General features: G+C 44.6%; 1 protein-coding gene across 1 annotated transcript in view; it reads left to right on the top strand.

Moving 5' to 3' along the window:
* The window catches only part of Kbtbd12 (kelch repeat and BTB domain containing 12), a 57794-nt gene extending 50207 nt beyond the window's left edge, over positions 1 to 7587 (top strand). The window contains exon 5 of the mRNA XM_035448504.1: positions 7394 to 7587. Within this exon, the coding sequence (XP_035304395.1) occupies positions 7394 to 7587 (194 nt within the window). The remainder of the gene's footprint in view (positions 1 to 7393) is intronic.
* The last annotated feature ends 16479 nt before the right edge of the window (positions 7588 to 24066 follow it).

Genomic DNA, 24066 nt, shown 5'->3' on the forward strand with positions numbered 1-24066 from the left:
CCAAGATTGAGAAGCCTACCTAATTAGCTTCTAATTGGGGTCTCTGTTGTAAGCCCTTCCCAATTTGATCTGGAATTATAGTATATAAATTCCATCCAAATCATACTAATTCTTTTGTTCTGTTCTGGGGATTACAATAAGGGCCCCGTGCATGCCAGGGAGTTGCCCTACCACTGAGCCGTATCGCCAACCCTCTTTTCTGTTCACTTTTTATTTGGAGACAGGGTCCCTCCCACTAAGTCAACCAGGTTGGCCTTGAATAATACAGTCCTCCTGAAGTACAATAAAGTAGAAAAGACCAATTACTAGGTGCTGATTTATTCATTTATTTAGTGATTTACTTGAAGCACTGCTTGTACTGCCTGTTTGCCTAGCATGACTTCATTTGTTACCTGGAACAGAATGACCTGGAGGAACAGCTGAAACAATAAGTCTTTGCCCTTAGTGACTTGCTGATCACCATGTGTGCTTCTGTAAAGTCCCGCTTGCTTGTCCACTCTGCCCTGCGGTTTTAGAGTATGAAATGAGAATACAGTGGACCTTTCAGGAGATACCCCTGGTAGCATCTCTCTCTTCCAGCTCACTGGTGTCAGGGTGCTTATTCCAGAAAGATTCCCCTAACAGTCTACTGCAAGAGCCACATCAACTAGCTTGTTTTTTTTTTCTTTGTCATTTTTATTTGTGCTATAAATATACATTTGTTTTCCTTCTCTTTTGTCTGAAGTACTTTTAAAGAAATGTAAGAATCAGGCCATTTTGCTCATCAATATTTCAGCAGCCTTCTTTTACTGGTTGGATGTATTAACTCACCCCGTGCTACTGCTGCAACTAAGGATCAACAGTGATGCTCACTATCAGTGATGCCCTCCACACCGGAGTCCAGGTGGCATCAGGAAGCCTTTCCTGTGTTTATTCACATCCCGATCCTGCTGTTTGCCCTTCGATTGAGAAATCTGAATTCAGTTGCATTCTGGGCAGCTACACACCGTCTATAACTTCTGCTCTATTGAGATTTTCTTTTGCCCTCACCGTAGTTAGCTAATGTGTACACTCTAGAAATGTGTGGCTGCATACTTTTATTCATTTGTCACAGGGTTCTCTATTTCTATGATCATGCTATGTATCCCTCCTCAGAGCAGTGCTACCCAGTAGAGTTTTGTTTGCCAAGTGCTGTAAAACTTTCGGGGAGTTAATTAGCTTGTCTGAGCCTGTTACCTTCACTGTGAATGGAGACAGCGGTGAATGTTAGATGGTTGTTCAAAGGACCAGTTGATTTTCTAAATAGTTAAGGCACCTACTAGTGTCAATTAAATAGTCATTTTATTAACATCAGACAACCCTACACAAGTGAAAGTGTTTGTCCTTATATGAATTTAGTCTTGTGATTTTTCATTGTTGTTGTTTTTGTAATTGTTTTTAAGACAAGGTCTTGCTCTGCCCAGGCTGATACTGAACTTGTAGGCTGCAGTGATCCTCCTGCCTCATCCTATAAACTATGTCCTGACTAGCTTTAAGTCAGCTTGACACATGCTGGAGTTATGTGAAAGGAGGGGAATCTCAATTGAGAAAATGCCTCATAAGTTCTCAAGGTAGGGAATTTTCTTAATTAGTGATCAGTGGGGGAGGGTCCAGCCCATTGTGGGTGGTGCCATCCCTGAGTTTGTGATTCTGGGTTCTAAAGGAGAGGGAGCTGAACAAATCATGAAGAACAAGCCAATCAGCAGCACCCCTCCATGGCTTCTGCATCAGCTCCTGCCTCCAGGTTCCTGCCCTGTCCTGACTTCCTTTGATGATGAAAATTATACAGAAGCATAAAGCCTTTCCTTTCCAAGTTTCTTTTTGGTCATGGTGTTCTGTTTCAGTCATAGAAACCCTAACTAAGATAGACTGTGTCCAGATTCTCATTATTCTTTCATCAGGACAGCTTTTAAATTAATTGCTTGGACCTAATACCTCCAGTTTGAAAGTATTTTTTAGATGTTCTCAAGATAGTAAACAAAAAGCATCAGAAATATCCCAGAGAGAAAGAGAGAGATGGAAAGTGGGTGACCACTGGACTGCAGAAATTCTCTACCCACAAGCCTGACAAAACAAACCCCAAACCTCACCGGGCGTTGGTGGTGCACACCTTTAATCCCAGCACCCGGGAGGCAGAGGCTGGTGGATCTCTATGAGTTCGAGGCCAGCCTGGTCTCCAGAGCGAGTGCCAGGATAGGCTCCAAAGCTACACAGAGAAACTCTGTCTTGAAAAAACAAAAACAAAACAACAAACCCCAAATCTCAAGATACCCATGACCACTGAGCCATCTCAGTAACATTAAAGTGGGGAGCACATGTGACCCTGTGGACATCTGGCTACACTGACAGCCAAGGAAGATATCAGCCAGCAAGAGGAGCTGCCTGTGGAACTTGCATCCCTGTTTTCTCTCTGAAGAAATATGAGAAGACAGCCTAGCATGGTGGCACAAACCTGTGTTCTCAGTACCTGGGAGGCTGAGGCAGAAGAGGGTCATGAGTTTAAGGCCAACCTGAGCTACACAGTACTAGTTCAGCCAGGGCTGTATCAAACACACAAGTAAGAGCAGAAATTTCAGACTGGAGCATTGGTTCAGTGGCTGAGTGAGTACTTCTGCTCTTGCTGAAGGCTTGGGTTTGAGTTCCAGAACCCACAGAGCAGCTCATCATCATCTGTAACTCCAGTTCCAGGGGATCCGATACCTTCTTCTGACCTCCACAGGCACCAGACGTGTGGTGCACAATACACATAAAATCACAAAATAGACGAATCTTTAAAAACTAGATAAAGAGCAGAACTTTTGTGTGTGCAATAAAAACAGTGGAGTTTCTGCGAATGGTGGCACACACCTTTAATTTCAGCACTCAGGAGGCAGAGGCAGGTGCATCTGTGTGAGTTTGAGACCAGCCTGGGCTACATAGTGAGTTCTAGGACAGCCAGGGCTCCGGGCTACATAAAAAAAAAAAAAAAAGGAAGGGAGGGAGGAAGGAAGGAAGGAAGGAAGGAAAAAGGAAATGAAAAATAAAGAAATGATGAAAGACGAGTAAAACAAAACAAAAGCCCAGCAGTTCCTAGCATACAGAGCACAGGCTTGAATCTGAGCTGAAGTTTTTCAGACACTACGTATGGTGTGATGAATGCAGATTCACTGTCTGGTGTGGTGTGTTTAGAACCAGGACTGCCACAAGGTCACAGTGCCACAGGTGAGCACTGCCATAAATGCCTCAGATGCAATGTGCATTTGATTTTCAACTAAATTTTAGCCCTAGGGTATTTATAAAACGTTTGCTGTTGCCAAAGTTTTCACAACTGGCACATAAGGAGTCATGACCACAGTCTAAGAACTCCTTCTATAGTTCGTGGATGAGCTTACGCATTATAGAAGCTTTGCAAATGGTTCTTTGGTTGTTTGTTTTTTGAGACAAGGTTTCTCTGTGTAGCTCTGGCTGTCCTGGAACTTGTTCTGTAGACCAGGCTAACCTCAAACTCAGAGATCTGCCTACCTCTGCCTCTGAGTGCTGGGGTTAAAGGTGTGCACCACCACTGCCCATCTGTAAATGGTTCTTGCAAAACAACAATCTGTATGCTCACACAGATGAGGGTGCCTTCTTTGCATATTTTACATCCAGGGTTGGTCAAGTTCACTGATGTAGAACCAGTGGAGGGCCGATGTGTTCACAGTCAGCCTGTCTTTGACATGTGCCAGGCACTGCTCTTGAGAATCACCTATGATGTGCATGTAGTCATATGTGACCTTGAGTCCATCCTATGGGGACATTACAAGGAATGAAAAGGAGGCACAGAGCAATGATACATTGTCCCAAGTCACCCACTTTCCAAATGGAGGGTTCATTGAACATGTCTGTCCACCCTTGCTTCTACGTTAGTGTACATAATAAATAAATAAATCTTTAAAAAAGAGAAATCTTCAGGACGAATGCACTCAGGACAAGCTCTGTGGAGCCTCAGCTCTCCAGGGGTGGAGAGTCCAGGCAGGCAGGCATAGCCTCTCACTCAGGCTTGCTTGTAGATTGGGCCCTATGGGAGATCCTCACAGATGGGAGATCCTCACAGGTGCAGTACTGGATTGGAGACTGCACTGAGCAGAAGGCTGGAGGGCGCCAGACAGAGGTCAGCTGAGAGAGAAGTGACAGGGGCACAGGACTGTTCTAATCTGGGATGTGGTTTTCTTTTTCTTTTTTAAATGATTCTTGAAAATTTATTATGTATACAATACTCTGCCTGCATGTATGCCTGCAGGCTGGAAGAGGGCACCAGATTTCATTACAGATGGTTGTGAGCCACCATGTGGTTGCTGGGAATTGAACTCAGGACCTCTGGAAGAGCAGACAGCAGACTGTGCTCTTAGCCTCTGAGCCATCCCTACAGACCAGCCCCCGCCCCCCCCCCGAGATTTCTGCATTTCATTTCCTCTGGCTTCAACATACTCCATTTTGAACCTCTGGCCTTGATGTATACCAGGGGTCAGCGACTTTTTCTTAAAGGGCCAAGTAGTAGAATTTAGGTACTGACCGTGTGGATTCTCAGCTACACGTGACTTTGCTCCTTCCCTCCAGGCTAAAACCTCAGAAAGAATGAATGCAGTTGACCCAACCCACTTCCTACACCAGTCCTTGGTGCCCAGGCTGTAAATCAGTTCTCTGTACCCTGACTCCATACCAGCCATGGCTACATGGATGAACCCATAGCCACCAGGCTGCACTTCTGGGAAAGGCAGGTAGCCCCAGAGGCCGGCTGTGGCTTGACAGGCATGCACTGAGGTCCATTGTCCAACAAAGCGCGGGCTATAGCAGATGTATAGACCAGTGAGTGAAAGAACAAGGGACTGAACAAATACTTGGAGATTAAATAGCTTGATATTTGGGGTGGAGGTGTAGCTCAATGGAGCCCTTCTCGGCATGTGTGAAGCCCTAGGTTCTAGGAATCCCCCTGCACCAGTGAGTGAATGAATGAATGAATAAACAAATTAATGACTAACTAAAGCAGGAAAGCCTGCATTTTGAATTTTTGCTTTCGTCGCCACCTGCTGGCCAGAACTAGTATCAGGATAAAGTTCTGTTCAGGTTTCCTTGTATGTAGAAATGTTTTCTAAGAAAACCTCTAGTTTCTTAAAAAAAAAAAAAAAAAGTTTACTATTCTAAAATTAACATTTTATTATAAGGCAGTTGTGTAGGATTTTGTTTATATTTTATACATGAAAACATTTTATAAGAAACAAAGTTGGGTTTTTTGTTTGTTTTGTTGCTGTTGTTTGTTTGTTTGGTTGGTTGGTTGGTTTTCGAGACAGGGTTTTTCTGTAGCTTTGGAGGCTGTCCTGGAACTCACTCTGTAGACCAGGCTGGCCTCAAACTCAGAGAGATTCATCTGCCTCTGCCTCCCGAGTGCTGGGATTAAAGGTGTGTGCCACCAAGGCAAAATACCAGCCTAAGTTGGTATTTTTATTTAAAAAAAAAAAAGGAGAAAAGACAGATATTTTAAATGTCTTCACACAGGTAAAGAATATAGAAAAATCAACATGCAAATACTAGGGAATGAAGAGATGTATCAGCAGTTAGGAACACTTGCTGCTCTTGAAGAGGCCCTGCGTTCAGTTTCCTGCCCCCAACAGAGCAGCTCCTAACTACCTGTAGCTTTAGCTCTGGAGATCTATGGCTTCATCTAGGCCCAGTGGGGACAAGCCCGCATGTACACACACATAAAGATCAATCATTACAAGTCCACAAACAAAAACCCTAGACAGTAGCAGACACCTGATCTTTGGAGGGACGCCTCACTTGTGCCCTCATGCCTGTCTTCCACTGTGTGACACCCACTGTCTTCACCTCACAACACTGAATGGTGCACCTTGTCCCCTGCCTCTGAGACAATGTTACACTAGGCTATTTTCCTTCTACAATTCCTCCTGGCCATGCCTCACCGACCATCACATACAGAGCCCAGGGCACTTAGCCTGCACTGCAACACTTGCACACTTGCCAAGTGTGGCTGCATCTACCTTCTTCTGCCTGCGTAAACTCCTGGCAACCCCTCCGGAAAGCAACCCTCTGGAAGTCAGTGACCTCCAGTGCAGGATTGTGGAGCCCTGCTGTTACCAGTCCAGCAACACTGATGCATCTATGGCAGGTCTTCCTAAACCCCACCCACGTCTTTCTCAAGCCCCTCCCCCTTACTAAGTTCTCAAGTTGCCCAGGGTTCTCAAGCTGTCTGCTTCCTGCCCACATCCTGGCTGGGTGTCACTATCTGTTCAACTATATGCCCAGAGAAGGTGATGGCTGGGTCAAAGTCACTCTACTCAGGCTGTGCCTCCTCTTGTGCATACGGAAATCCAGACAACTCCACAACAACAGAACATCCCTTCCAACGTGAGACAGCATTGTATTCTGTCAATACCTGAATGGTTTTTTAAAGATACATTTACTTTCATTTTATGTGTATGTGTGAGTGTCTGCCTATATGTATGGGTACCATGTGTGTGTGGTGTCCCAGGAATCCAGGAAAGGGTGTTTGATCTTGTAACTAGAGTTACCGGTGGTTGTGAACTGCCCGTGTGGGTGCTGGGAACCGAACTTGGGTCCTCTGCAAGAGCAACAAGTGCTTTTAACTGCTAAGCCATCTCTCCAGCCATGTTGAGACAAATTTCTAATGTGAGCTGCATGATAGTCTGTTGTGCAAATTCTAATTGGTCTTAATAATAAAAACCAGAGTCAGATATAGGGGTTAATGCTGAAAGATCAGAGAAGCAGAGCAGCCAGCCACTAGTTCTTACCCTTCCTGAATCCTCATACCAAAGGGGCAATACTGTCCCTACAAATCCTCAAACTGAATACTGTCTCTTCGAAAATTCAGACTGAATGCAATGAGCTCCTGTCTCCTCCCACCTTATAGTCCTCTCTAGGCCCAGCCATATCACTCCTGTCTCCACCTCCCAAGTGCTGGGATTAAAGTTGTGAGCCACCACTGCCTGGCTCTGTTTCTCTTTTAGACTGGGTCAATCTAGTGTAGCCCAGGATGGCCTTGAATTTACTGAGATCCATCTGTCTCTGCCTCTGCTTTCTGAGTGCTGGGATTAAAGGTGTGTACCACCACTGCCTGGTCTCTATGGCTAACTAGTGGCTTGGCTCCACACTCTGATCTTCAGACAAACTTTATTTGTTAAATCACAAACAAAATATTGCCCCAGTAGACTTCTTTAAATTCTTAAATACCAAGACACATGCTTCCACTGTCCTAAAGTGCCTTTTTCAGTTGTTTGTTGATTAACCCTTGGCTCTCAAAGAGAATGCAGTTGGATAGAGTGGTGTCAACCTCTGAGCTTAACCCACCCATGTGTTTTTGTCTTCCTTTGCTGCCTTTCAGATCGACATGAAGTTATCTCCAAAGAGATTTTGGAGCTGGACCCTTGGGAGAACCAATGGAATGTTGTCGCCATCAACGTCCTCATGCATGACAGCTATGATGTCTGCCTGGTAGCTAGGATGAACCCCCGAGACCTCATCCCACCACCCTCAGATCTGATTGAGGAAGGTGATAACCACAGAAGGCAAAGATGAGGGTCTCACAGCTAGAGGAGCCATGGCCTGGCAGCCAGGCCTCAGATGCAAGGCCCAGCATATGTGTGGTGCTGATATTCTCATTGCATGCATAGCAGCCCCTGTGTAAAGCTGTACTGAGCAGGGGTGGGTGGTACAGGGTCTTCCCTTAGGGGCATCCCAGCCTGGTAAAGTAGATAGGGTGGTGCAGGGCAGATGATGAGGGTTCATGGGACAAGGAGTGCAAGGAGGGCAGCACCCTGCTCTGCTAGGGACTCAAGAACACTGCCCAGCAGTTCCGTGGGTGCTTTTGATGATGAGGTTGTAGGAGTGGCCAGTCAAAGGCCCTAAGTAGGAAAGCTGGTGGGTGCCTGTGGCATCTAGTCTAGACTGTCATACCACCTGCACACAGGATTTGCCACTGAGAGCAGAAAGGTTGTAACTAGGTGACCATACCTGAAAGAGGAAGGAGCCATCTCTCTTAGAGCTCTGCCCCAGCGTTGTCTCTTATCCTGACCTACAGCAGCAGTGCCCACTGTGGGCCAAATGTTCATACCTGCAACCCAGCTCTGTTGCCATGGGCCACAGCGAGCAGAGCATTCTGGACACAGAGGGGCCCCTCGGGGTTAGTACTGCATGTCTAGACTGAACCTGCCCAGCGCCTCTGCCCAGCTCTCAGCTGTACAGGACCTTCCTCAGGTTGAGGCTGGCTGAACACAGCAGGTCGAAACATGGGGACCCAGGCTCTGAGTGAGGAGAGAAGAAGCACCTATTGGCTGCCTGCTGCCTCCTTCTGATCCCTCCCCTGGCTGGGAGGGTAGCTGAAGCCTACTCCAGCCCAAGCAGGGCACTGTGAGCTTTCTCCAGATGTGCAATTGCACGTGGAAACCCATCTGTTTGGCTTCCATTCATATTTCTGGATGCCCAGCAGATCCATTTGGTCGCTGTTCTCCAGCGTCTTCACAAGAGCTCCTGTGTAAGCAGGGTAGATGTCCTGGGATCTTCCCGGAGAATCACAAACCCTGCATGGGGACAGTGTGTGCTCTCCAGGTTCCAACCTCTCCCTGATAGGAGAAGCAGGCTCAGTCAAACTGGAGCCACTTGCAACTTGTTTCTGACACCAAGGTGGAAATTCTGGGGGCCCAGCACAGATGCACCCCCAGAAGGCTACACTCTGGGAGGCAGGGACAATGTCTGTCTCTCTAAAGTCACCCCCTAAGTCCCTATTGCAGTATCTTGCACATGGGTAGAGTTTTGGGTGACTGTAATAGACAGCAAGCCAAAAACTAGGGTCTTAGTCTCTGAGCCTGTGTGGGACTACCAGTTCCAGTGTGTTCATTCTGCCTCCTAGTGGAGAGTGATAATCTTTCCTTTTCTAGGGCAAACCAGAGCTGCTCCTCCAATTGGCAGCCAATCTGGGGAGAGGCTCTAAAGGGTCTCTACCCCCCCCCCCGTGAGTCCCTTTCTAGAATCCCTGTCCCTGCTCACCCACCTGGGCATGTTAGAAGCTACCTGTCACCTGTATCATGGATTGCAGTGGCTTATCTTCTGAATGCACTGGTCACTTGGCAGCCACGACCATGTACAGATCTTTCCAAATCCTACCTTCCTTCTATAAGGATGGGAAGGAAATGGGGCTGGAGAGATAGCTCAGAGGTTAACAGCACTGACTGTTCTTCCAGAGGTCCTGAGTTCAGTTCCCAGCAACCACATGGTGGCTCACAACCATCTGTAATGAGATCTGGTTACCTCTTCTGGCCTGCAAGCATACGTGCAGGCAGAACACTGTATACGTAATAAATAAATCAATCTTTAAAATTAAAAAAAAAAAGGATGGGAAGAAAGACCCCACATACTTTACAGGGTTGGTGTGTGGACTGAGTGAGAAAACACTGAGTGAAATACTGTTTTAAACACAAATAGCATGAATAGGCTTTAACAGGCCTTCATACTGCCACCATGACCAGCATTTTCCAGGACAGAGTGCAAAGCAGAACAGAAACCAGGACCTTAGGGGAATCTCATATTTCAGGGAGAGAAGTTGGTTGGCTCTTTGGGTCTGCAGCCCTTGAGAACAAAAGTAGACGCCTCCAGGGCATCAGCTATACTGAGAGCCATCCTGGGCTAGGACACCATTGCTGTCAATGATAGGGAGTTTGGGAAAGGAACTTCCCGGGGGATGATGGGGAAGGACATGGGAGAGCGGCTGGTCTCCCTGGAGCAGACATGTCCCAGAGCTGGAGGAGAGGCAGGAGCTGGGAATGTTCTCAGGCTTTGTCCCAACAGGCGCATCCAAGGTCTCGGGTGTCTGATGTGAACTCCTTTTGTTCTATATCCAGAACCCAGAGTACAGGCTTGCCGGCTTCCGTGCTCACTTTCAGCTGGGGCTTCTAGTCTGACTTCCCTATTTGTGATTCAAAACAACCCTCACTGCCCTCCCAGAGAACTATTGTTAGAGATTCCATTTGGACAGACCTTCCTGTTACTCCTTCACTGTCGCTGAAGGTCTTCTGACACTGCACGAAGGCCCCTTATAAAATGTCTACTACTGGGGCTTCTTATCTTTGTGACGCAGGATGGCTGGACGCAGAGCGCGGAAACACAATGGGGAAGTAATTTGGATGCTAGGCTGATAAAGGACTGCAGCTGTCAGCCTCCCTGACTCAGTTTGTGCTCAGCCAGAGGCAGCATTGTTCTCAGGCTGACTTTATAATGAAGAAATGCTCTCTCTGACTGCAGACTTATAAAATACATTTTTGCTAATGAACAATCGCCTGCATTTTGGTTGTCATATTGTGGGTGAGTGTAAGTTTGGGTTGAACAAGAATCCCAGTGCCTGGTAAATGTGGTGTTCTCAGAGCAGATCCGGGAATGTCATGTCAGAGAGCAAACATTCAGGACAGAGGCAGGTGGGGAGATGGGCAAGGGGTAGTAGGTGGCAGATGGCCTGCTTCCGGAGCAGTGCAAGCTCTGGCCCTTCTCTTCATGGCTCTTCATTCTACACAAAGCAGATGTGCAAATACAGCCCCCCTCCCCACCCCCTTGAGACAGTCTTGATATAGTCCAATGTGGCTTCAATTTTGCAATCCTCCTGCCTCTGCCTCCTGAGTGCTGGGATTTCAGGCATGCACCATCTAAAGTTTCATCTCATGAGGAGAAAAGCCAAACCTGTCTCAGTAAGCAAAAATGCCAAGAGCCCACATTTCCTGTGTTACTATATAACCTCAGGGTAACAAGTTAACCACGGATTTGGAGGCTTAACCCAGCACAGATTCATCCCCTTACAGTCCTGGAACTCAAGAGCTAAATTCTATGGCAATGGGGCTGTGACTCTTCTGGAGACTCTTCTGTTTCTGCCTTCAGAATCTGCTGTTATCTTATTCTGAGGCCCCTTCCTTCTTCTCCAGAACCAGCAACCACACTGCCAGGCCTACATCTTCTCTGTCTCCCTCTTCTGCTTTTCAGGACTCTATGATTAAATAGACCATTCAGGGGACTTCTTGTTAAAGGTCAACTGATTGGTGACTTTAGTCTCTGCCATGTAACAAATATATGCAGGTCCTGGCACAGATCTGGTGTGGTAAGGGAATATTTTTCCTATCTTTTATACCTGAAATCTTTTATGTGACCCACACAGAAATCCACACAAATGATTTCTACCCACCCTCCTCCCCCTGTCCCTTCTCTTTCTCTGGTCAGGAAACACAAGGAAAATGACAGGGGTATCAATACAGATGCCTTGGCACTGCCAGTCCGTGTCCTAGGACCTTGCTTGCCTGTGAAGACATAGCAAGAGGTCACCTCTACACCCCAGAAGGCCCCTAGGAGTAGGGATGTCTGGAGCTGGCTGTGGCTGCCTGGCATCCATGAGGAGCCACCATAAATAAAACCTCTATAGTAGAAGGGAAAAGTGGGCAGAAAGAGCCAGGTCATCAAGACACTGCAGAATACCCAAAGTAAATCATCCCAAAAGCCAGCCCTGCCTCTGGCCTGTTCAGGTTTGTTAGTCAACATCTCACATTCCTTTGTGAACCATCCCAAGGCTTCTTAACTGTGACACCAGGGAGGAGAGCATCATTAGCAGGAGGTAGGGGTTCGAAGGGTAGGAGTCATAGGTTGTCCTCCTGGCTGTGCAGTTGATGCTGGTCCTTTATCGGGCACTCAGGAGTTAAGTCACACCTATTACAGCTGGGGGTGGGTCTGAGCAAATGCAGCTGTCTAGTCCAGTCCAGACCCTTGCTGGGAAAGACTCCACATGCCGGAGCCAGCTGCTACCTCGTCAGACCTTCATGAGTCTGTTAAATGGGACCTGTAATAAGGCCCCGGAGAGGCAGAGACATGCCAGCTGAAAAGGGCCAGTTAGAAAACAGAGCAGGGACTCCAGCCTGGGAAGCCAGTAGGCTAACTGCAGATCCTCACCAGCCACTCCTCTCCTCTCCCTCAGCTCTGCAGCAAACCATCTGTGGCCTCCTCCTTCCCTTTCCCCTTCCCATCCCCCCATCTCTGGTGGATCACACATCCCCTTCAATCTTCCTTCCCTCAACTCATCACTGTATTCCAGCCCCCAAATGCAGCAGGCATTCCCTGGGAACCCACCACCCACGCCTGCCGGAGAAGCAATTAAGCCAGCAAAGCAAGAAGGTGACTTCACACCTTCGCTTTCCCTCCTCTCCAAATCCAATCCCGGTCTCTCCCCTGGCTCTGTAGCAGACTACTTGCTATGGCCTGTAGTGACAGATCTGCCTCCACCCCTGTATCACTGACCACGCCCAGGTGCGCACGTGACCAATTAAAAGGAAAAGGTTCCGGGTGGTGGAGAGCATCAGGGTGGCAGGGTCTGCATCCTTGGAGCTCTCTTCAGTGATAGCAAATATCAAACATGCTCGAGGAGAAGGAAAGGCAAAAACATAACGCAGTTAAGACTTTACTGCCAGTGGAGCAACAAAGAGCAACTGGCAAGAACTGCAGTGTAGCACTCTCTGCCCGGATTCTCAGGGAACTGAGAGGAGCCTGGTGGGAAAACCCTTCCTTCTTCCCTCCTGTGGACATCTTCAGTCCACACACCCCCACCCCCACCAGCCCATCCCCATTCATAAGTGCCAGCTCCCAATGCCTAGAAAAACATTTTACCCTGAACCCTAGGGGCCACATTAGAATTCCCTACTAGGCAACATACTGCCACCATACCCTCCTAAGAATGAGAAATGGTGACAGAATCCAGGGAACAAAACACCCACCCAACAAAGACAAAGCCAGACAGCAGGACCTGAAACTACAATCATCCCAAACCCAAATGCCTAGACACCAGCATAAAAACACAATAACAACTGTAGTTGGTTTTTTGTTTTGTTTTGTTTTTTTTATTCTTTCAGGGCTCAGCCGGGTGTTGGTGGCACACGCCTTTAATCCCACCACTCGGGAGGCAGAGGCAGGCGGATCTCTGTGATTCGAAACTAGCCTGGTCTACAGAGCAAGTTCCAGGACAGGTTCCAAAGCAATACAAAGAAACCTTGTCTCCAAAAAATAAAAAATAAAAATAAAGACTTCCTAAAATTTGAATAAAAATGAATGCACAACATATAGTTCATAGTGCTAACTGCCTACATTAAAAAAAATATCTGGAGAAATCTCATACTAGTAATTTAATAGCACACCTTGAAACTCTAGAACAAAAAGAAGAAATCATACCCAAAAGGAATAGATGTCAAGAAATAATCAAACTCAGGAACAAAATCGATAAAATAGAACCAACAATAAAAAAAAATACAAAGTATCAATGAAACAAAGAGTTGGTTCTTTGAGAAAATCGGTATGACTGACAAACCTTTATTCAAATTAACTAAAAGGCAGAGAGAGAATATCCAAATTAACAAAATTAGAGATTAAATGGGGACATCAACAGACATCGAGGACAGCTAGAGAATTGTAAGGACACACTTTAAAAACCAGTACTCCAACAAATTGGAAAATCTAGAAGAAATGAATAATTTTCTTGATACATACCACTTACCAAAGTTAAATCAAGCTCAGATAAACAATTTAAACAGACCTATAACCTCTAGTAAAATAGAAGCAATCATTATTGTCTCCCAATCAAAAAAAAAAAAAAAAAGCCTCGGGCCAGATGGTTTTAGCACACAATTATACCAGACTTTCAAAGAAGAGAATGCCAATACTCCTCAAATTATTCTACAAAACAGAAACAAAAGGAACATTGCCTAATTCATTTTACAAGGCCACAGTTACCCTGATACCAAAACTACATAAGGACCCAACCAGAGAGAGAGAGAGAGAGAGAGAGAGAGAGAGAGAGAGAGAGAATTGCAGACCAATTTCCTTTATGAACACAGATGTGAGAATTCCCAATAAAATGAATCCAAGAACATATGAAAAAGATAATCCACCATGATCAAGTAGGCTTCATCCCAGAGGTTTGAGAGTGGTTCAACACGTTAGTTGATAAATGTAATCCACTACTATATAAACAAAGTGAAAGGCAAAAATCACATGATCATCTCATTAGATGCTGAAAAGGCCTTCGACAAAAATCCAGCACCTCTTCATGATAAAAGTCCTAGAGAGATTAGGGATATAAGGGATATACCTAAACATAATAAAGGCAGTTTACAGAAAGCCGATAGCCAACCTCAAATTAAATGAAGAGAAACTCAAAGCAATTTCACTAAAATCAGGAACAAGACAAGGCTGTCCACTCTCTCCATACATATTCAATATAGTATTTGAAGTCTTGGAGCAATGAAACAACATAATGAGATCAGGAGGTTACAAATTGGAAAAGAAGAAGTCAAAGAATTGTTATTTGTAGATGATATGATAGTATACATAAGTGACCTGAAAAGTTCCACTAGGAAATGCCTACAACTGATAAACTCTTTCTGAAAAATAGCTGAATACAAAATTAACTCACATAAACCAGTAGCCCTCCTATATATAAATGACAAGTGGACTGAGAAGGAAATCAGGGAAATGACACCTTTCACAATAGCCTCAAATAATATAGCACATCTTGGGTAACTTTAACCAAGCAAATGTAGGTCTTATGTGATAAAAAAAAAAAAAAAAGTTAAGGCACTGAAGAAAGAAACTGAAGAAGATATCAGAAGATGGAAAGATCTCTCATGCTCATGGATCCGTAGGATGAACATAGTAAAAATGGCCATCCTACTAAAAGCAATCTACAGATTGAATGCAATCCCCATCAAAATCCCAGCACAATTCTTTGCAGATATTGAAAGGACAATTTTCAGCTTTACTTTACACACACACACACACACACACACACACACACACACACACACACACGATAGCTAAATCAATCATGAATAATAAAAGAACTGCTGGAAGTATCACTATCCCCAACCTCAAATTCTACTACAGACTTGTAGTAATAAAAACAATATAACTATTTCAAACACAGGCACATCAGTTAATGGAATAAAATTTAAGACCCACACATAAATCCACACACCTACGGGAAGCCGGTGTTTTATAAAGATGTCAGAAATACTGGAAAAAAAACACAGCATTTTCAACAAATGGTACTGATCAAACTGAATGACTGTGTGTATGCAAATAGATCCATACTTTTTACCCTGCTCAAAACTCAACTCCAAATGGATCAAAGACCTTAACATAAAACCAGATACACTGAACTTGATAGAAGAGAAAGTGGGAATAGTCTTGAATTCATTGGTACAGAAAAAGACTTTCGAAACAGAACACCCTTAGCGCAGGCACTAAGATCAACAATTAATAAATGGGACTTCATGAAACCGAAAAGCTCCTGCATGGCAAGGGATACCATCATTCAGATAAAGTGGCAGCCTATAAAATGGGGAAAGATTTTACAAATCCCACATCCAAAAGAGGGTTAGTGTCCAAAATATATAAAGAATTCAAAAAACTAGATATCAAGAAAACAACCCAGGACTGGAGAGATAGCTCAGCCATTAAAAACATATACTGCTCTTCTAGAGGACCCGGGTTCAATTCCTAGCACACACATGACAGCTCACAACTGTCTGTAACCCTCAGTTCTAAGGGATCTGAAACCTTCACACCAATTCACATAAAATAAATTTAAAATAAATTATTTTTTTAAAAAAGAAAACAACCCAATTTTAAAATGGGTTAGAGATCTAAACGGGATTCTCAAAAGAAGAAACTCAAACGGCTGAAAATACTTAAAGTAATGTTCAACAACCTTAGTCATCAGAGAAATGCAAATCAAAACTACTTTGAGATTTCATCGTATACCTATCAGAATGGCCAAGATCAAAAATACAAGTGACAGCTCTTGCTGGAGAGGATGTGGGGTAAGGGGAACACTCCTCCACTGCTGGTGGGAGTGCTAACTTGCACAGCCACGGTGGAGTCAGTGTGGTATTCCTCAGAATGATGGCAATTGATCTATACCTCAAGCCCCAGGGATACCACTCTTGGCCATACACCCAAAGATACTGTATCCTACCATAGACACACTTGCTTTATGTTCATTGCTACTTTGTTTATAATAGAAACTAGAAACCTAGATATCCCTCAACAGATGAATGGATAAAGAAAACATGGTACATTTATACAATGGAATAATACTAAGCCATTAAAAAAAAGCAAATCACGAAATTCACCAGTAAATGTATGGAACTAGAAAAAAATCATCCTGAGTGAGATAACCCAGACCCAGAAAACAAATACTTATTCTCTTACATGTGTATATTAGCTGTTAAGTCAATGCTAATGAAACTACAATTCCACAGAACCACAGAGAGTAAATATCGACTCAGTGAGTAGGGGAGGGGGCAGAGATGGCGGGTGGGGAGGAACTGGGAGGAGTAGAGGGAGGGAAACCATAATAGGATATATTATGTGAGAAAATAAAAGGGAAACATGATAAAAGGAAAAAATTTTAAATCTAAACGTAAAGGAGATGAGAAAGGACTAAATGCAAGTAATGGACATGACTTATGAATGAGGAAGTAAAGCTAATTGTTTTCACAGTTCTAATTGTGTCGTGGATTGTTTTGGTTTGGGTGGGGGATGAATCATAATGTATATTTAGTACCGAAAGTGTCAAGTCATGTGAAGCTTCACAGCTTTCATTGCAAATGCCAATTCTAACTGAGTGTATGTTCCACTTGTATAGACTTTGAGTCTGGTTCATTCTGATGTGTGATTTTTTTTTTTTTTACTTTGCAAGTTTTTAAATAAAATTTTAAAAGTAAAAATAAAATTTTTATCTGGGCGTGTAGACAGGGTTTCTCTGTATTGCTTTAGAGGTTGTCTCGCCCTGTAGACCAGGCTTGCCTTAAACTCGCAGAGATCCGTCTGCCTCTGCCTCTTGAGTGCTGGGATTAAAGGCGTGCACCACCAACACCTGGCTGGCCCAAGGCTTTTGATTAGTTATGTTCCTATAGGTACTACAGACTCTGCAGGTACATAAAAATGACCTCATACCTGCTGTCACAGGCTGTAAGTGAGCTCAGCACTGTCCAGACACGAGGTCCTATCTATGCCAAGATTATTGGGTAGTCACTACAAGGAACAAGAGAACAAGACTGACAGTGGTGGAACAAACTCCAATGTTTGCTGTAAATCCAAAGACAGATTGAAGATACATCTGTACAGGAAACTACCATTCATGTGAAGTTGTATGGGATTTTGTGTAAACAAGCTTGTATGTATATAGAATCTTCAAGAGTAAGATGCAAGAACCAAGAAACAGGGATCTAGACACAGAGGTAGAAGATAAACTAGCTTTCGGTGCTCATTCATTCAAGCCGCTTGGCTGCTTTGGCGTGTTTGAACAAGAAGCACCGTGCTGTGAGGACACTGAGCGTCGGGAACCTGGGGTGTGGCTGGCAAGACTGTGAACCATCATGGAAACCAGCTTGACGGTTTTTCAGAAAGTTAGGCTAGTGTTACCATCTGCCTCAGCAATGTCACGTCTGGGCATAGACCCAGAAGCATTAAAAATGAGGACAGAAATAGATGTGCACACCAATATCCACAGCAGCAGGATTAGCAAGAGGCAAAGGAAGCAGCCCAGGCATCCATGGACATGTGCACCAGGATCTGGTTTGTGTACACCATGTGGGATCCAGAAGCCTTCCAATGGATGGGAATTCTGACACCTGCTACCACACGGGTGATACTAAAGCAAGCCAGTGGCAACAGTATGGTTCCAATTGCATCTGTTATTTAGGGCAGACTCAGAAGGAGAACCCTTTATTAACTAAGACAGGAAAGCCGATTCTTCCTCTTTGTGAGGTATCTGAAGACTTGAAGGGCTCCTATTTCCAGTCATGTGGTAGCAACTAAACCAGCTTTGCCTTCTGCAAACACCAAGACGTTGGGATTTCTATGCCATTTCTCTTTCCAGGCCTTGACCAATGATAGTGTACAGACAGCGACCTCTGGAAGATGGCATGTTAGTCAACTTTCTGTTGCTCATAACTCTCAATAGTGCAATCTAAATAAGTCACCAATGAGATTGCTTTATTCAGGCTCATGGCTCTGGGAGGCTGAATGCCTTACCCAGTGCTACACATGGTTCAGAGGCCATGTAGGACTTTGCATGGCAAGAGAAAGAGCATGTGTGAGGCTCTGTCTTTGGGCCTCTCTCTTCTCATAAAGACACCAGAATTCTATCACAGGGTTTACCACGATGGCTTAATCCCAGTCACCTCCCAAGGAACCCACCTCTAAAAACCACAGTCAGACCAAGTGTCTACCCTCATAATATCTCTCAATGGAAATTAAACTCCATTGTGAACTTGGGAGTGGCCAAGCCACATTCAAACCACAACTGCAGGAATAAATGAGGTGGTCTTCCCTGCTGCGATACACTAGGGATCCAGGAAGAACACAGTGAAGTGGGGGAGGAATGGCTGTCATCTATGGAAGACAAGAATTGGAAATTGCCGGCACAGGAAGGGAGATAGTCACACAGAACGCTCCCTGATTCTGTGCACAGTCTGCCTGGGTTTCTGAGCTCTGTGTGCCCAGGTGAGATTACACAAACTGGCCAAGAGCTGCTGGAAAGCCATGTGTGAACCTCAGGGGTCACACAGGACAGGAGGCTGCCAGGCAGAACAGCCCTGTGGATCACCTGAGAGCCTCAGAAGCTGCAGAAGAGCCGAGCCTTTGGTGTGTGACTAAAGAGGCCCAGAAGATGAGCCACTCTGGCCCACTGTTTACAGGTCAAAATCACAGACAGTCAAATGCTAGTCAGAGCCAAGTCCTGCCACCCATAAAGGAAAGTGACACCTAGCACTTATCACTGTGTCCAGGAAGACATTTGACACCAAAATAATGACACTGTGACTCTGTGCTTTGGATTAGTAAATGCCTCCCAAAGAACTATGTGTTAAAACCTTTCACAAGCCTGAGTGCTATTGGGAGATGGTGGACACATTAGGTCCTAATGATTAGGAGGGGGAGCTAGTAGAATAAGGTTACATGGGCATGCCCTCTAGGGGGATATTGGGATCCTGCCTTCTTTCTTTTCTCACTCCTCAGCTGCCATGTGGTGCTGCAGCAGGACAGCCTGTGTGGTGTTTTGAAAGAGAATGGCTCCCAGAGGGAGTGGTACTATTAGGAGGTGTGGCCTTGTTAGAGGAAGTATGTCACTGTGGAGGAGGGCTCAAGTTGCGCCCAATGAGCTAGACCACTTCCTATTGCCTATATCAAGTTCCAGTACCATGCTTGCCTGCACACCACCATGTTCCGTCATGATGATAATGGACTAAACCTCTGAAAATGCAAACCACTCCAATTAAATGTTTTTCCTTTATAAGAGTTGCTGTAGTCATGGTGTCTCTTCACAGCAATAGAAACCCTAAGACAGAAGTTGGTACCAGGGACTGGGGTATTGCTGTGATAGGCCTGACCATGCTTTTGTTTGAAAGGATGTGGACCTTGGGACTATGGATTAGATAAGCAGTTGAATTCTTTAAGTACTGCTCAATGGGCTATACCGGTGGGAGCATGGAAGACAGTGGTGTTGGGTGTGATTTGAACTGTGTGGGGCTGGCTCAAGATGGTTCAGAGGAGGTTTTTTTTTTTTTTTTTTTTTTGAGTAAAATAACTTTAGTATGTTGCCTGGAGATCATTCTTGTGATATTTTGGTGAAGGAAGTAACTGTTTTCTGGTTTTGTTGTTGTTGTTGTTGTTTTGTTTTTGCCATTGTCTGAAGAGTCTGCTTGAGGCTAAAGTGAAGAGTTTTGGATTAATTCCATCGGCAGAGAAAATGTAGAAACAGACTAGTATAGACTCTGATGTGTGGTTATTACTAGTCGCTCTTACACAAATTTATAGTGAAAAGGAGCAACAAAATGTAAAATTTGAGGTAGAAAGGAGCACCAAGAAGTGTTCAAGGTGATAATCAGATTAAGAAATGGAATAAAGGGAATGGTGGCCTCAGGGCAAGATCCCACACAGCTAAATTTCCAACTTGTGAAAAGGAATTAAAGAAAAGCTTAGAGCCAGGTGTAATGGTGTGTGCCTTTAATTCTAACACTCAGAGGGCGGAGGCTGGCAGATCTCTGAGTTTGAGGCCAGTCTAGTCTACAGAGCTAGTTTCAGGACAGCCAAGCTTAGGCAGTAAAGGACAGAAAGCTGGTGAAGATGTAACTGAATAAGGAGGTCATGTTCCAGAATCCACACAGTGACTTACAACCATCTGTAACTTCAGTTCGAGGGGATCTGATGCCCTCTTCTTGTTAGACCCCCGAAAACTCAAGTATCCGGGGTCTCAGGCCAGGTTCGCGGTCACCCCAATCACCAGGCGGATTCGAGAGCTTGCTGCAAACTGCACGAGGCTTTATTGTAATTTAACGAGCTAACCCCATGTTAGCTCGGGTCTTTCACCCACCCGCCATGGCGGACAGCTAGAAAAAGACGGCTCCTAAGGTCTCCCCAAAGATCTTATAGGGCAGCGTAAGGGGAGTGTCTAGGGGTACGCACAGGCTTACGATTGGTGTGCCTCCAGGCTTGGAGGGCTTGCCCTGTGTTGATTGGTCAACTGGTTGTTATGGCTCATAGGCCCTCCCAGGGTGGTTGCTATGCTCTCTACGTCATTGCTGTGCGCTTGTCCGTAAAGCACACCCAGAGCCATAAAGCATAGCACCACCAGCTAACTTCTGATTGGTTCCTTGTCACAAGACAGGCATCTGACTTTCTGGTTTCTAGGACAAGGTCATAGAAGCACATGTTCAACCATTATGGCTGCCAAAAGGGAAGCCGGTTCCTTCATTCCCCCATTTTCTTTTCTGGAAATTCCAATCATGGAATTGCTGTCTCTCTAGCATCCCCATCAGGGAGTGATAGATATTGGCATCCCCATGTAAGGGAGTTCCTTTTGACTTAGCATTTTAACCAGGGAAAATGGACGGCGAAATTCTTTTCCAAACTGCTTCCTGCTGACTTTGGGACGAAGTTAGGGACCCCAGAAGGTTGAAATGCTAGTCAAAAGCAAAAAGGAATTTAGGCAATGGGGAATCCATCAGGGGCTTCTGGTTAGCAGACACTGTTGTAGAGACAGGGGGTGTCCACATCAGCTGAACTGGTTCACATTCATAGCAAGTCTAGGGCTCGCAGTCTTAGAACAGTCTGTAGTCAGCAACTGATATTCAGATGTCTGCCAGAAGTAGAAACCTGTTTAAGACATGTTTAAACTAGGAACAGAGGTTAAAACTTATTTACTGAAGCCCACAGTGTAGAAAAAGCAGATATTTGGATATCTGTTTAAACAGCAGGAACATATTTAGCAAAAACTACAGATTTGGGCTATAAGCATGTACATTTTTCTTCTGTCCAGGGTGCCAGGTATGGATTGGACAGAGGTGCCTTTGGCCTGATGAAAAGCCCTTTAAGTTTGTACTTAGATGACAACCAAAATAAACTTAAAAACTTTGAGCTCGTGCCTGAACAGTAGATAGTTACTATTTTATCAGCTAACATACTGACTAGTCTATAGTGGATCTGACTGACTGATGCTGTCAAGCTGACAACCAGTAATATTTCAGAGATCTGAGAAGGGTATATTTTATCCGAATCTACTGAAAAGTGACAGAAGCCAGTCTATATACAGTTAGCCACACCCAAGTTTCTCCATTACCGTTGGAGGCAGCTGTCTCAAAGAACAGCAATCTTCGCCAGGCCTATACTGTGAGAGTTTTTTTTTTCTCTGTGGAAGACGGACATGGAAAAGACTGACCTTGTTTTGTCTAGGCAAAGGGGTGCAATCAATTTTCCAGTGTCCAGCAGCTTTGTCCACAGTCTCGGCCAGGTTCTGGCAGGCGGCAGGTTTCACATCTGAGCATCTCGCTCACTGGTCCAGGTGCAGGAACTGAGGTGCCTCGTAATCTTCTTTGGAGACTTTGGGTCACTGTCCGGATCTGGCAGTCTGTCTGACATTATAAACTTTAAAGATAACAATTTAAATGCCATATTCTGAAGATCTCTGAAGCATTAGAGGTCTGTTTTAGTTGTTTTCCTTAAGCACACAAGAAGCACACAGGTGGCTAGGTAAGGTCTTATTTCTGTAAATGATTTTTAGTCTGACTGTAACTGGTTTTAACTTAGTAAAATGTTTGAAACAGCACAGCTGAACTTAAAACTGCATAGAGCTACCTTATATTCCTTAAACAGTAGCTTAACTTCTTTCTGAGACAGGGTTTTTCTGTGACTTTGGAGCCTGTCCTGGAATTCGATCTGCCGGACCAGGCAGGCCTTGAACTCATAAAGATCCATTTGCCTCTTACTCCCGAGTGGTGGGATTAAAGGCGTGTGCCACCTATACCCTGAGCTTAAAGGTGTGTGCTACCAACACCCTAAACTTAACTTTTGAAAACACAAACTGTAACAGATTAGCATCTTTTATAAAACAAGAACTTTACATTGTCAGGCTTTGCTTAAGAATAATTCTAAATTGAAGCTCTTTAAGTACAAACTTTAATAAAAACAAACATTTGAAAACTGGTTTTAAAAAGAAATTTAAATTCCCTTAAGGTCTTTCTGTAATATATAGAAGCATTAACATTTTAAATCTTAATTGAAAACTTGTTTCTAAGATGGTACCTCTAATTTCCATGGGGTCACCTTTAGTCAAGATGGCGGCTTAAGTATTTTTTTTTTAACTTTAGCAAAATGGCGACCAGTCAAGTCATGTGACCAGTTGGCCATGTGCTGGCTAAACCAGGAAACAGAACATTTTAAAACAAGTATATATAAATTACTTGAGAAATAAACAGGACCTTTTTTTTTTAAAAAACAAAATCAGCTTAATATGATTAAAATTTTAGACATGAGAAACCATAGCATAGTTTACATTTTTTTTGACTAGTAACAACCTTTTTTCTGACCTTTAACAACTTTTCTCTGACCTTTTACAACTTACTTTAACCCTCTATAACTTTCTCTTTCTCTGACCTCCAACAACTTGCTTTAACCCTCTATAACCTTTTAGTTTATTTCTGACCCTCTTAGACATTCTAGACAATTTTTTTTTCCCTCTTTATTATTTAAGTCTCTTACATTTTTTTTTTATTTTTTAGTTAACATAAAAATTTTGTCAAAGTCCCTTTTATAGTTCTTAATAACTTTAAGGCCCCCCCTTTTTTTTTTTTTGAATATCCGGATCAGGACTGATGGTTCATCTGCCTGAGCTAGCTCCATGTGCTCAAGGCAGAGAGACCTGGGGTGGGGGTGCTGCTGGTAACCCCAGACCCTAGGCCAATCCAGGGGTGGGAAAAAGACTCCTGCGGCCCCCCTGCATACCATGTGTGTGGAGCACAGAAAGACGGGTAGCAGATCTCGGCCTTGTAGCCATGTTCCCCCAGAGCAGGGAAACAGCCATAACGGCAGCTGGGGCAGAAACAGTCCTACTGGGCATGCCTCAGACCCGCAGGTGGGGATAGAAAGGGGGTGGCGTGGTGGATCCTGAATTGAAAACCAATGATGATAACACAGAATAGACAGGAAAGAACAGACGCCAACCCAATCCGCCCACGCTGCTCATAAGGCAATGGCGCCGGGAAGACGGCGGCAGAACTCGGCGGCTAACTGAGGCGGGTCCAAGTGTCCTTGGCCCGAGTCCATACCTCCTGGGTCCTGGGTGTCCTCAGAGTGGCAGTCTGTCCTCCGGCGCATCTGCCGATAACAGTTGAGGTGGCGCCATGAGCTCAGAGAAGAAAAGACCCCTGACCCCCTGACCCATGCATGCCATGTGCATGGGCAATGTGGGACAGAAAGAGATGCTTAAGAAACACATAACACAAATGACAGCACATTAGACAGCACAAACATTAGACAGGACAAACCGCGGCAAAGAAATGGTGCCCCAAACCAAAATTACAACCAAACCTTGGACTTTCATCCAGGGTGGAACCAAGGTTCTCGCAAGTCTGCTTACCCTATGGTTCAATTACAAATTCTGCGCAGATCAAATACAAATTACAAATTCTGCGCAGATCAAATCAA

The sequence above is a fragment of the Cricetulus griseus genome, chromosome 8 (assembly GCF_003668045.3).
Source record: "Cricetulus griseus strain 17A/GY chromosome 8, alternate assembly CriGri-PICRH-1.0, whole genome shotgun sequence".
NCBI classification, from domain to species: domain Eukaryota; kingdom Metazoa; phylum Chordata; class Mammalia; order Rodentia; family Cricetidae; genus Cricetulus; species Cricetulus griseus.